General features: G+C 39.4%; 1 protein-coding gene across 1 annotated transcript in view; it reads right to left on the reverse strand.

The window, feature by feature from the left end:
* Window positions 1-6540, reverse strand: part of hectd2 (HECT domain containing E3 ubiquitin protein ligase 2) — a 58365-nt gene extending 51825 nt beyond the window's left edge. The window contains exons 1-2 of the mRNA XM_015371808.1: window positions 6479-6540; window positions 4681-4829 (exon numbers count right to left, since the gene is read on the reverse strand). Of these exons, the coding sequence (XP_015227294.1) occupies window positions 4681-4829; window positions 6479-6540 (211 nt within the window). The remainder of the gene's footprint in view (window positions 1-4680; window positions 4830-6478) is intronic.
* Window positions 6541-14792: the final 8252 nt, after the last annotated feature.

Raw genomic sequence — 14792 nt, forward strand, 5'->3', positions numbered from 1 at the left:
TCCGCCCCTGAGTGTGAGAGAGTCGGCTAAAAGACAGAAGAATCTAATCCCACCATCAGATACTTTCAGCTCTTTGAACCGCCTGTTTGATTTTTATCCATATCTAGTTTGTTGTTTGGTTTCTTTCTGTGTCTCTTCATCCCGTCTGTCCAGAACTCTGATGTCTCGTTTTCAGCCTGAGTTCTCCTCCATAAATCATCGTGAACCTTCCTGAACTCTCATGCAAACGCAGCAGCTGCACACACAGATGATGTCAGCCCAGGGTTCGCTGCGCCGTGGCTGGGTGGAGACTGGGACTGGACCGGCACGTCGTCCGGGTCACTCCTCATGGCAACAACTCCGGTCGTCATGGCAACTTTTCATCATTAGAAACCCTGGAGGAGCGACACGCTAAGGCCTTTGATCGTTTTCCTGTTTCAGTGTTACGGTGCCTCTGATAGAGCCTCTTTCTTTAGTCCAAATTAGCCTCTGTTCAATTTATTGGTCTATATTTAGTCCCATCATGGAGATCTTCACACTTTCATCCAAACATGTAGAGTTTGGATGTCTAATTATTCCACTTTCCCTGTGTGTCTTCTTGGATCTAAAGTAGGAAATGGACAAATAAACACCTGGACCCACCTTCCTCTGTCTCATAATGATCTAGAACTATCAGTTAAAGAGAAGATCTCAATGCAACACTTCCCAATAATTGTGATGAGAACAAAGAGGACTTCTTGTTCTCTGGATTTACTCAAAAAAGCGTTGTCTAACCAAGTCTTATGATCTCAGATCTATCTCAGGAATCTTTTTGATGTTTTGAGATTAATTTCCACATAAAAACTTAGATTATTTATCCTATTTTCATATAATTTTACTCAAAATAGGTGCAATAAGGGACACTCTTTGCATTGTTCTCTTTTTTCTTTCTTGTTGCAGTGAGTCCCCCACCGTCCATAACAGCCCTGCTGTGGTCATAAAGAAACACCCAGAAATTATTCAGCGTTCCGTCATAATTATGCAGAACATGAAAGCAGGTTGCAGTATTTTCCACCGAATGTTGCATCTGATTAAGCTTTTATTATTGTGATGAGGGAAGTTGGGAACATAATGCGGTTGTATATGAATCTGTCATCAAACAAGTTCCAATGTCTAATCACAGCTTTCCAAATATTGATGCTGGGTTAAACCTCCATCACCTCAGTTACTGAACAACAGGAGTAAACGGCAAAAACTGAAATTTAAATAAGCTATTTTTTCCTAAAACAAGGGATTTTTTTTTCTTGAATTGAAGAAGAAAATGAAACACTTTGCCAGAAAGAAGTAAAGCCACCGTCCGCCATATTGGTACTCCCTACTCCCACAGAGACGCGCCATAACTATGCCTCCCTGTGCAGCATCTGGCTGCAAAAACAAGCAGTTAGGAAGAAGTTTCACAGGTAATTTCACAGTCAGTGGATGAATAACCAAGAAAATCAGTTTATATAATGAATATATATGATGTATCCTTATAGTATGTGGAGTAACAGTCTGGCTCTGGGACCGATATTGACTGAGTTAGTCAGTGACATTATGTCTAACATTAGAAAATAGAAAGTAGAATAAATAGAAAGTCATTTACTGTGAAATCTCAATGTAGTTATTCTTTATAAATTGGATGATGCTGTTATTTTTTATGTTTTTTTTTATTTTTTTATTCTTTATTTACATGCAAGAGAAAAACAAAAAAACAATAAAACAATGTTTAATTCTTGTATTTCTTCAATTTACAATATTTATAATTATGTTGCTATATATATCCATATAAATACATCCCTACCTACACATATACATACATAAATATGTATACGCATATACCTTCATACATATATACAAATAAACAAAACAAAAAACACAAACAAAACTTTCTACAATGCGAGAAGCATTTTGAAAATAAATTATAAGCCAACCTATTGAAAATAAATTATGTGTACATTTTCTGAAAAGGAATATATTTGGGCATTGCTTTAGGTTCTCATTTAGTTTGTTCCACAATTTAACTCCGCAAATTGATGAATACAGTGGAAAAAAGATCTACAAATAAGTCAAAATTTCTTAAATTAAGTGTATTTACCCTTAATTTGAGCAGGTAAATGAGATAGTTTGCCAATGGAGTGAATAGTTTTATTCTTAAAATAAGATAATTAGATAATATGCTCTTAAAATAAGACCATTCAACTGTGTTTTCTTATTTTAAGTGTAAATTGTCTTGTTCCATTGGCAAAATGTCTCTTTTACCTCCTCAATCCAAGAACAAATGCACTTATTTTAAGAAAAAAATGACCTATCTAGATTTCTTTCCTTGTTGTTCTACATCTATTAGTCTTAAACTTTCCCCTTAAATCGTAGCCTCCCTCCCTTTCAGAGAACATCTTTTGGATATTTTCTTACTTTGAACATGAATACTGCAATTTGGTACTCTATCAAGTCCTGGTATTTTAGCTACTTCGGTTTTAGAAATAGAAATAGAAATTACACATTGTAATAAAATGTGTCATTAACATACATGTACTTTTAATTCGGTCTTGATGTTAAGTCTTAAAATTCTATGTAATATGTAATTACTAATAATATGTAATCAATGCACGTATATTACATGTAAATCATCCATTTAGCACTTTTAGCTCATCTGTATTATTCTGCTCCACTAACACATTGATTTTATTGTGATGGATTTGTATAATATGTAATATTACATGATTTATAGACTTCATTGACTTCATAATGACTATTTAATGTGGTGGGCCTATTCTTTTTAAATCATAAATTACAGTAATCTACTGATGCTATGAAACAGCCAGTCTGTGTTAAAGTGATGAATTTATCTTTGTTTTAAAAGACTTAAGTCCATCTGAAAATGAAAACAGCATCGTCGTTGTTCAATGTTGAAGCTCACAGATTGTTTACATTGGGACCGGTCCAACTAGGGAGTACCAATATGGCAGCCGGTGGCTTCACTTCAACCCCGTGCTACCAACGGACAATCAGCAATCCAGTAAATAAAGAAAGATCAGTGGCTTCAGCTGGAGCTGCGGGGTTCCGCTTGGTCCTAGTGCTCGACGATTGTCTGTGTACCGTAGAGTGGATAAAAATGACTTTTGAAAAACTTCAGAGGACGCATCCCCCTTCTCCACACAGCATGGAGAATGTCTCTTATAGAGAGAGATTTATGTTTTAGGACTGTGGGAGGAAGCCACTCATCCATGGTGAAAACATGCAAACTGTGCAAATAAAGCCGGGATGTGAACCCCAGACCTTGTAGCTCCGAGGCATCAGTGCGGCCGACTGCGCCGCCATGCAGGCCTCATAGGACGCCTGTGATTTCTCTCCTGTTTGCGTGCAGCGTAGATGCAACAGCCGCCACGATGGGAGAGATAATACTTTATTATCCTCTGGTGCTACTAGCTCCAAAACCAAAGTGTCAGGGTTTGCTGATTCTGACCCGAACCTCAAAATGAACCTCTGATTAGCTCGGCCTCAGAACACAAAGTCTTAGTTGAGAAAATGAAAAGGGAAACACAAACCTCCTGAAACTGTGATTATCCAGCAGACTCGACGGCTGGTGGAGGAATGCTGCAGCATCTTGTATGTGTGTGTGTTCAGCGTTTCGCTTTCATATGGTTTTCATTTGGGGTGGAGGTTGGCGTAATTATTCTGGCATCAGTAGCCGTGGTGACAAAGCTGGCTGATGAGCGCTCCGCTGGGTCTCTGTTCTCATGGCAGTCAGAAATAACCTCGCCTTTTACGAGAACCAGCATCCTCCTTCATGTAAAAACACCGGATCAGAACCAAGCAGACGTCTCTATTTTACTTCTTCAAACAGAACCTCGCTGCTCATTTCAACCCAGAAACCAGCGTTTAAATCAGCAGAAATCTGAGCGACGGGTCTTATCCTGATAGAATCAGCAGTCATTCACACACAGCGTCTCCCTCCTCTCCCTCCCGTGCTGGTTGCAGTCTGAGCGCGTATATCAGGCCTGCTGTAAACAGAGGAAGTAACACATCATTACATCCCAGACGAGACGCAGATCAGGTCATCCCTGAGAGTACCAAACCAGACGGAGAGCATGTCAGGCTGGAGGTGAGGAGCTGCTTTACTGGGAACATCTGTTGAACACCGACTGGAGGACAATCAGAGGAGGTCAAAGGGCAGCAAATACAGTAGAGTTACAATCAGGCCTTCCCTTCCATGAACATGTTAGATGCCATTTCTTTCAGCCATTTATTTACATGTGGTGCTTGGACTTTTAAGTTATAAGATGCTTAGCTTGTAACAAACATGTTAAGGAAAATGTATTCCCTTCTTTGCAAAAGGAATTTAAGGACAAATGTTTTTACTGATAATGGTAGATTAATACTAGTCATTTTATTGATCATGTCCCTCACCCTTTTCCAGGAAGACATATGTTCACACTCCCATATGCAATGAGAAAAATCACCTTTGAGTTTGCTGCATTTTATGCAGGTATGAGGAATATTTTCATTCTAACATCTCGGTTACTTTGATCCAAAAGGTTCAAATCAGCATTAGTTGATCTTTGCTGCAGATCTTTCCTCCTCTCTCAAACTCATTTCCTGATGCATTTTTTTTTTTCAAATTAAGGCAACTGGAACCTAAGAAATCTGTAAACCAAAGGGTAAAACATGCAGTAGTGGACTCACTGTGCCTGATCCCCAGCGAGCCGGTCATGGTTCCCCCGATGCCCACAGCAAAGCCCCGCCCTCCTGCATCCCTCCTCTGGCTTAGCGAGGAGATGAAGGTTCCCAGAGATGGAAACGGCTGCTTAGGTCCTCGTCCCAGAAGCTGTAACAGGAGGATCAGAACAAATAATGAGGTTCATGACATCAGCTCAATTGGAAATGCTTGGAAGTCTTCCCAAAGAGATTACATAAGCACTCCATTAGGATTCAACTGACCAATCACAGAGCCCATCCACAACAAAAGGCTCCAACAATCCAGAAAAACAAGGGGTAGCTATTTGATTAGCAGCTGATATTAAATGTGTGCAGGAGGATGAACTGACAGAAAGTGCATCCTCCAAAGAACCGGTCCGTCTCGACTAGATCCTTCGAGGTCCATAAAAATAAGGAGGCCGGAAGAGTTTGGCCATGGATTCAAACAGGTCCAGCCTTCTCCAGGTGTTATCGCCCGTATTCTCTGTCACCTAGCGACCGCCTCATTACCTTTCTGGGTGTCAATAACATTTCTAAGGAGCTTCAGCAGCAGTAACGTCGTCTCAGATATCAGATTTATAGTCCAAACTCTAAGGTTAAATATCAGCCAAACCCATTTACACAGGGACAGATAAAACCCTTTCAATAAATCAAACATTACCATCACATATCTAACTCGATGACCATTTAAAATAACTATTTTTATTCATTTCAGATGCAACTATTCACATACTTGTATTATATTAAACTGCACTCACAATATTCACCACTGTTTGGCGCCATGCACCTTCTTACTCTGAGCACGGAGCAGCCGTGCAGAAAAAAATCTAAAAAAAACAACCTTTTTTATTAAGAATTCTTTAAAAGTTTCATTTCTGGATTTATTTTCTATTTATAAATGCGTTTTTTCCTGGTAGAACTCAATTATAAATCATGTTTGGATTGTTTTGGTTTTTAATTTCCCCCTTCAACAATCCAAGCGCACTTGTCTAAGGAGGCGGAGCTCACTAACCGCGATGCTCAAATGCTGCCTGCAGGTGTCAGCAGAGGCTGATTGAAGCAAAAATAAAAGGAGCCTGGATGGAGGGAGGGGCAGAGCTGATCCTGCAGGTGATAGAGATTAGGGATGGAACGGTTTATGAAAACCGTCCGAACCGTTCGGTTCGACTGTCTCGGTTCGGTTCGCGTGTGTTTCGTTCGGTTCATGCGCTGCTCCTTTTTCTCATAGGCAAAGCGTTTACACTCCAGAGCAGAAGGTGGCGGTACTGCGACCAAAGCCAACCACCAGTAGTAAACAAGAAGAAGAAGAAGCGAAGCAGCGTAGCCGGGTGTAGCAGAAAAAAATCAGTTGTTGTGGAGAATTGTGTGGGTATGGCGAGTGGGAAAGAACAGGAGTTGGAAGACGCGCCAGCAGCACTTTATAGGTCTGCTGTATGGGACCACTTTGCATTTAGAGTGACCTACGATGACGGCGGGAAGGAAGCTGTGGATAAAAGTGCAACAGTGTGCAAGCATTGTGGAACACGTTTGGTTTATGCTAACAGCAACACGACCAACATGTCATGCTAACAATCAACATAAACCGAACCGAAAACCGTGACCATGAAACCGTGAACCGAACCGTGGATTTTGTGAACCGTTCCACCCCTAATAGAGGCGGACACGCTGCCGAGCGAGGGGCAGGTGGGATCCGCACTCCAGGCACAGAATACCGGGAGGTGAACAGACGGCACAGTCAGGGACGAGGTCTCCGTCTCAATCAGAATATCGGGCGGATCCCACCTACCCCTCGCTCAGCAGCGTGTCCGTCTCTATCACCTGCAGGATCAGCTCTGTTCCTCCCTCCATCCAGGCTCCTTTTATTTTGGCTTCAATCAGCCTCTGCTGACACCTGCGCCCAGCATTTGAGCAGCACGGTTAGTGAGCTCCGCTTCCTCAGACAACAGACTTCAGCCCAGATTGTTAAAGGGGGGAAAGCAAAAATCAAAACAATCCAAACATCCAAAGCACAACAAAAATATTTAAATAAAAGAAAAACAAAATCATGTTTTCCTGTGGGAATGTAGTGTTGCTCTGTGCAACATAACCACACAAACACTCCATTCCCCACAATGCAACGGTGGCCCACTAACTCACAGCAGCGCACAAGCAGCCGTGGCCTGTGGGCTGGTTCTAATGGTAATTAAGTATCATCCATCCTTTATTTTTTAGGCCTTGACTTTGACATCTGTGACCTATACCATCCATCCTGGCAGAATCCATCAGGATGTTTGCAGGCTGTGGAAAACAGTAACATGCAGAAAGGAACATCCCACTGCAAAGCAGCAGCGCTAAAACTGCTCCACCATCCAATGTTGATGGAAATCTACAAATAAAAAGCTGGTTTATAACCAGTCTGATGGAAAAAAATACGTCATTTAATGGGTAGTTCCGAAAAACGTTGAAGTAGCTGCCGTCTCTCAGCTCTTTAGTGAAGTAATAAAGTCGGTAAAGTGACTCTGCATTCCCACATGTTGAGGTTTCTCAGCCGAACGGTGACTTCCTAAACAGGTCCAGACTCTGGGCTGCATGAACAGACAGTGAGAACATAACCAAACTAAACACACAATCCCAACATTTAGCCAATGTTCTCCTCCATTAATCACGCTCTGCTCCTTCATATCAGACGGCTTTCAGTAGAAGAGCCACGAGGGCAGCAGGAGGGAAAGGTGGCAATTACAGGACGAACAAGGAGCGAGGGAAGAAAAGCAGGATGAGCTGAAGATGAGAGGATAAAGGAGAAGAAAACCCAAAATAAGAGACAGGAAGGGAAGGATATGAGAAAGAAGGAGCAATTCAGAGGCCAGAGGCAGCAGTGGAAATGAAAGGAAATATGGAGGGCAAAGACCAAAGGAAGGAAGAAAAGGTTCAGACCCGAACAGATGGAGAACAGGCACTCCCACAGCCGTAATCCCACATATGTGCACAAAGAAACCTGCAGCGCTGCGTTCAAGGACAGCAGAGTGTCCAAAGATCTAAGAAACAACCAGGGCAGACTGGCCTCAAAGCAGAAAAGCTGCTTTTTTAAGCCAGAGTTTATTTTTTTACAATTTTCTGTTAAGATAAAAAAATAACCTCAATATTTACGGTTTACCGCCTTATCGCCTGATATCTGAAAGTTACTCACGGTGGGTAAAGGAATCAGAAAACTGAGTGAAGTGAGAGTAGCAACATTTTCATAGCAATACTTAAAAAAAAAGGAGGCATGGGCGGTTCTAGACAGGGGCCAACGGGGGCCAGTGCCCCTGCAGATTGAGTCCTGGCCCCTGTTATGGCCCCTCTACTGAAGACATTATACTAACAGACTGGTTACTGATAGCTCCTTTGGATCTATTTCACTTTTTTTCTTTAAAATATTCTGTTTTATTAATTATTTAAAAACAGTAACGCGATAGCTGCAGTGGTATTGAGCTAGGATCCTAGTTTTCATCTGCTAACTGTTTTTCAAAACAAAAACTCTGTATGTAATTTTACCTAAAATTAAATTAGAAATATGTATAATTCCTAAATTATGAATGTATATTGACCTAATATTCCAATGATAGCTTTATTTGATCTTTTAGATATTTATACAGGATTTTTATTTTGATTTTAACGATACTCCAAATGAACATTTTCAAGCCAAAAATAAATATTTTCAGTTGGAAGACATATCATTTTAATTAAACCTAATTGAATGGAAATTTTACTTTATGCAGCTCTCTTAATATATTGGCCTGTTGTTTTGTTTCATGCTTTTCTGTGCCCCCATAAAACCCCCTCCTGGCCCCCTGGTACATTTGGACTAGAACCGCCACTGAAAGTAGGATAAAAAACAAATACTCCAAAAAGTCCTCAAACAATAGAAGTCGTTGGTGCCCACCTCTGCACAGGAGGAAGGAGAAAATCAACCAATCTTTCCTAATTAGCTGCCGGTTTCTGATCTGCTGGCAGAATCAGGAATCCTTCATGGTGCTTTCATGTGTCATCGTAATTATTGTAAATACCGAAATCTGACATGAAAACTGCACACGCCCCCTAGAGTCCTAACTGAGGGGAACTTTGACCGTTCAGCATAGAGAGCAGCGAAACGCTTCAGTGTGGTGAATACGTTAAGCATCCTCTACGCATCCTCCTAAACAATGCTGAGACAAACATTTTAAAATATTTATATCACTATTTAAACTCCTCTCCTTGTTTTGTGGAGAGGATCCTCTTTGCCACACTGCTGACATTTTGTTCCCTCAAACATAAATGCATCAGGAGGTCAATGTGGAGAAATTTCTCCAGAACCTTTGTGTTCAACTGGAGCGGAGCACAGAAACCCAAACTGAAGTCAGAAAAAATAAAATCGATCAGCTGATCAGACTTTGGATATTTTTCTACTTTAACTCCACTAAAATTTATATTAAGCACCTGTACTTTCAACTCCACAACTAATTATAATGCTTCTCATTTAACGTCACTTTGTGATTTTCATTTATTTGTTTAGTTTTGTTTGAGAGTTTGGGGATCGGTCTGCTGAACAACTGCAAATCCAGCAGGTAACATTAGAACCGCCTCCCACAAGAACCTGGACGTTTTTTTTTTAGGTCTGTAAAGTAGGACATGTCCGGGAAAAAGAGGACGTCTGGTCCCCCTACCATATCAACAACCTGATGTTTCAGTGAGTGAGTGCTTGTTGCTATGATGCGTCTTTGCTCAGCAGCTTCGCTCGCTGTAAACCAACCAATCAGAGCACAGCTCATCTAAATATTCATGATCAAACCATAAAAGGAAGAAACCTGTCGTTGTGAAAAGATTTTTTGTAACTATTTGACTCAACTCTGCATTGAATTAGATGCATATTTGTGAGCAACATGAACACATTTGAAAACAACTTATTGTCCAGCAGTTGTTTGATACAAAATAACAAACTTTGCTGCATAAAATAAGCATCTTAATCATAAGCCTGTCCTGCTTAACTTCAAACTGTAAAAATGAATATAAAACAATAAATAAATATTTGGCGAACTTGTGCAAATTTGGAAACATATTTGTGCCATAAATGCAATCACTGAAGGCTGCAGTTGGAAAACAGAAAAAAATCATTATGAGGATGAGGAGATTCTGGATGGTTACATATATGCTGTCAGCTCATTGGTCACAACGCAGGACAGGGACTGGAACAAGTTCACCGTAAGTTTTGTATCTAACGTTCCCTTGTTCTTCATTTTCCATTTGCTTTTTACTGACTATTAATTTACTCTCACAGTAATACGGGACAAAATGCCTTCCTTTTCCACTAAATACGGGACAGATACTTCTATTTCTAAATATGGAACGTTTTTTCGTTTTTCAAGGGACGGTTGGCAGCCCTAGTCCAGACCCACTTAGTGGCTTCTTTAAAAAGAAAAGACACTATGAATCTAGCATTTATCCCTCCGTGTTAGTGGAGAAGAACCATGCCATTATCAGCTGGGGAAGCTGTGCAGATGCTGCTTCCTCTACTACCACCTGCCTGAACTTATGGAGAAAAGGAACGTTTTCACTTCCCATTATTGCAAATAAAAACCACATGTGCAAAGTTGCTATATATAGTGCCCTGAATTAGAAAGACACAGGCTGAATATCGTATATAATCCTGAATATGCATTTAATCATAACTTATTAAATCAGCCAATCAGCACAGAGAATTGATGTGATGATAGATAATAACCCAGTTCAGCTTCTTTCATTACATTACAGATCAAAAAAGTCAGACTAAGCAGGCCTCCATTCATCGAGCTAAAAATAAAAAAGTCATATTGATCATGTTTTGAGTCGGATATTCTTAGCAAAGAAAGAAATGGATAGATTGGTTAATTTGGAAGAATCTAAATAAACGAAATCACCTGCCAGTGAACCGCTCTTAGAAAAAATTCTTGTTAAAACATTCTCAAATAGATATATATATGTCAATGCTTAATTTGATCCGTTATTATTCTTGTCCAATTTGTATAAATTCTGACTAAAATTCATTTTAGAGAAAGCACAGCTCTCATCTCCAACAATACGTCGCTCTCACTGGAACGGCCACCAAAATGAAGGAACCTGGATCCAGAGAAGGGGAACTTCGACCCTGAGGTCCGCTTTCCTGCAAGTTTTATATTTCTGAATGATGCCAGAAGTTTTCAGAGTTCTTTCAGTGATCAAATGATTTAATATGATCAAATGATTTGATTCTGGTGCGTTAAAATAGAGACAAATGGTAAAGCCGCAGGACACTGGACCTCATCTAAAGTCTCTTCTACAGTATTGTTAAACTGTGGAGTTCATGGTTAAACTGGAGTTAAAAAATGAAGTTGTGTTAAAGATAATCTCTGTTTATGCACCATGAAGCTCTATCTCTCCGGTTCTTTTTCCTGAAAAGAGATCACTCGGCCTGGTAATGATTTTCCATCTACACCAGCCCCAAAAATGTCCATAAACCACCTGGAGATACGAAATCTTGCCCAATTTGGACCAAAGTCTATTGATCTCTTAGGCCATAAATCTAAAGAAAAACATTTTTATCCATAGACGGCCGTCCTGACCTTCCAGACTGGGAAACATCCCAACCTGGCAACAATGGCCGTAAGACAGTAAACATTAGCCTTTAAAAGCAAAACCCCATCATTCACCGCAACATATTTTTGTAAAATAATCAAACATAAATTCACCAAATATAAGAGAAACATCGTACCTTGGTTTAAAGCAAGCATTTTAGTTTTATTATAATTTATTGCAAGGATTTTACAGAAGAAATAGAAAATGACAGCATATGCCAACCGTCTCTAGGATGAGCATAAAGGAAGGGCTATAGATGCTGAATGCATCATTTAGGGAGTTAACATTGGATCACTGCTTCAGCTCCTTCAGTTATTTACTGTCACAGGTAGGAGCTTCGGCTGGAGACAGAGATGGGGGATCTGGAGTCATCTCTATGTCATGTATTTGTTCTGACCAGGTGAGTCCAATCTGGTGCAGATTGGACTCACCTGGTTCAGCGGCTGAGTAGAACAAACACATGACAGAGAGATGACTTGTTGACCCCAGATCCCCCATCTCTAGTTGGAGAGAGTTGGGGCCGGTATGATTTTAGGAGGAGCAGCCCTCGCACGCTGAAATTAGGACCGGCCCACCGGGCAAAAGCCTGATTTCAGAGATATCAGGCATTTGCCTGGTGGGCCAGTCCTAATCTGGTCACCTCACATCTCTGTTACTCCCTTTTATTTTTAATTTCTTATTTTTATTTTCATTGTGTGTGATACATGTACAATTGCACCTTAATTATTCTTATCTTGATATACTGTATATACAGTGCTTGCTTGTTTATTCCTAATGCAGCTTTTCCTCCTTGTTTGCACCTTCTTTAACCCTTTAAAGCCCGATCCAAGAATAAAACAAAACAGAAAATTACTTTTTTTTTGGTTTGAATTCCTTATTTGACCTTTTAACAAAATATGTAAAAATACATTTTTGATATTAATAATTTATTACTTTGCGATAAGTCAAGATTATTTTTTGTGTAGTCTTCTGCCCTCTGTTATCAGGTATATCTGATTGTGTGCAATAGGATTTGGAGCAAAGTTTTTACTATTAAATTATGCAAAAGGTGTCAGACGCAAAACATTTCAGAAACCGTATGTATCAAATACGATACATTTGGCATTACAGGGTTAATTACTATGCCAATAAGTAACCAGTGAATTTCTATGCTGTGAGATGAATAAATTTAATCTAATCTAATCTAATCCTGCATGTCTCTCCCCCCCCCTCATACCTCCTTTCCTGCCAGCCTACTGTCCGTAAAACGAGCTGCTAGCGCCTTAAAAACTCAAAAATAATAAAACGTGGTTTATTTTTGTTGAACTAAACACTTTCTAAGGTGTCATTTTTCGTCTTTGTTGCACTTTATGATTTCTCACTTAGCAGATCGTCCCTGAAATTCCAAAATTATAAATCCCAAATGTGAACTATATGACAGAAGGAAAAACAAAAGTCATTATCCGCATCATTGTTCATTAAAATAACATTGATGATGTATTAAAGAAAATATACATATAGTAGGTAAACTTAATAATCATAGTGAAACATTGCAGTTCATTCAGAAAGTACTTTAAATACTCGAAGTATTTTTAAAAGGAAGTACTTTGTTACTTTTACTGAAGTACAAATGTCAGTGTGATACCTGAACAAGAGTATTTATTTATTTTTACTTGTACTTAAGTTCCGTTTCTGAGTACTTTTTCCACCACTGGTCAGAGCTGATGCATCAGAGCACCTCTGATCAGAGATTTATGAATGTAATGAAAACAACGATTAGCTAAACGATAGAATGGATCAAAAATCAGGAAAATCTAATAAAAAGCATTGAAAACACAATCAGGTCAGGATAAAATGCAGGATATATTTTTTTTCAAATCGTGAAATAAAATCCTGGTGGAAGGATGGTAATCATTACAGCAGTAACTTCTAATGCTATTTTTATGAAAAAATATAACAATATCCAACTATTTAAAGCTTCTGCATTAACCTTTGCTTATATAACAGTTAAAACTTTATGTTTTTGCTGATGGTAATGAAGCCCTCTGAGCCTCATAAAACCTGCAGCTGTAGTTTACAACACGTCTGCAGAGAAGCATCACGTTAATTATCATCAGCTGACTTAAAACTGACTGGGAGTAAATTACAGAAAGCTGCTCATATTTCAACATTATCATTCAACCTCCTATTATAATTAATTTAAAAAATAAATAAATATCTTATTAGGTATTCTGAAATAATCAAACAGATGCCAAAGCAATTTAAAATCTGGGAGAATTCACTGGAAAAATTATCTAGAAATAAGTAAACTTTTCTTAAATTAAGTGCATTTATCCTTAATCTGAGTAAGTTTGCCAATAGAATGAGTATTTTTACTCTTAAAATAAGATAATTAGATAATATGCACTTGAAATAAGACAATGCAATTGTGTTTTCTTATTTTAAGTGTAAATTATCTTGTTTTATTGGCAAAATTTATCTTTTACCTCCTCAATCCAAGAACAAATGCACTTATTTAAAAAAAAAAAAAGACTTATCTAGACTTTGATTTTTTTCAGTTTATCACTACAGTTAATCTAATGTTTTAAACAGCAGCAACAATCGTAATTTACATGTTTGGAATATTTCAAATAACTTCTTGGATTCAGTATAGAAATGTGCAGATCCTGCATATCAGTAGCATTTGGCTTTTATTGCCCTCAGTGGCCGTAATCTGGGCATTTCTATGTCAGATGCTGAAGTTCATCCTGGCAATATTCAGCTCTGGTGTCGTAATTATCTGTTTTACGGATAGTTTTTCCTCCAGCTGAGATCAGTTAACTAACATAAGGTCTTCTTTCTCTTTTCCTTTTTAACTTCAGATGAAATATCTGCAGCCTATAGGTCGCAGCAGTGTGTCGCAGTTAGCCTGTCGCAGGTTTGATACAGATATTTTTGATTTATACCCAATATTGAGGCGTGGTCTCCGCTATGGTATTCTACGCCACAACGCAAGAGGGACAATCAGGAACTAGCTAGGATTGAGGGTGTCTGTGTGTCGGTTTGACGAGCTTGTTCGCCGTCTACAACCCCTCATCCAACGGTGGACGACACGCAGTTCCCCTGTGAGCGTTCTCCAAAGACTGGCCGCAGCGCTGCATGTTTTGGCCTCTGGTGCAAACCGACAGACCGTCGCACAGAGCTACAAACTAGCGTCCTGCACAGTGTCTGGGATAAAGTCCGAGGTGAGCCAAGCATGGTGGAAAGCACTACAGCCAGTTTCTGCCATTAGGTATCAAATGGGAAATATGCATAGAGTAGAGCGGATTTAGAATTGACCAATCAGAGGCCTCCTGTCTGCGATCACCTACAATTTTTGGTAGGTCCACCAAAGTGTCTGCGGAACGGGGGGTCATATCTTCGTTAACTGCGACACACACCCAGACGACCTGGTTTCTGAGCATAAACCAGGATCTACTGGGTAAAACAAGATATTTAATATTAATTTTATTTTTGTGCGGTCCCTAATCAGGTTAAAAACGACCCTCAATCAGCAG

This window comes from Cyprinodon variegatus, unplaced genomic scaffold (genome assembly GCF_000732505.1).
Source record: "Cyprinodon variegatus isolate N-32 unplaced genomic scaffold, C_variegatus-1.0 Scaffold65, whole genome shotgun sequence".
Classification (NCBI taxonomy): Eukaryota; Metazoa; Chordata; class Actinopteri; order Cyprinodontiformes; family Cyprinodontidae; genus Cyprinodon; species Cyprinodon variegatus.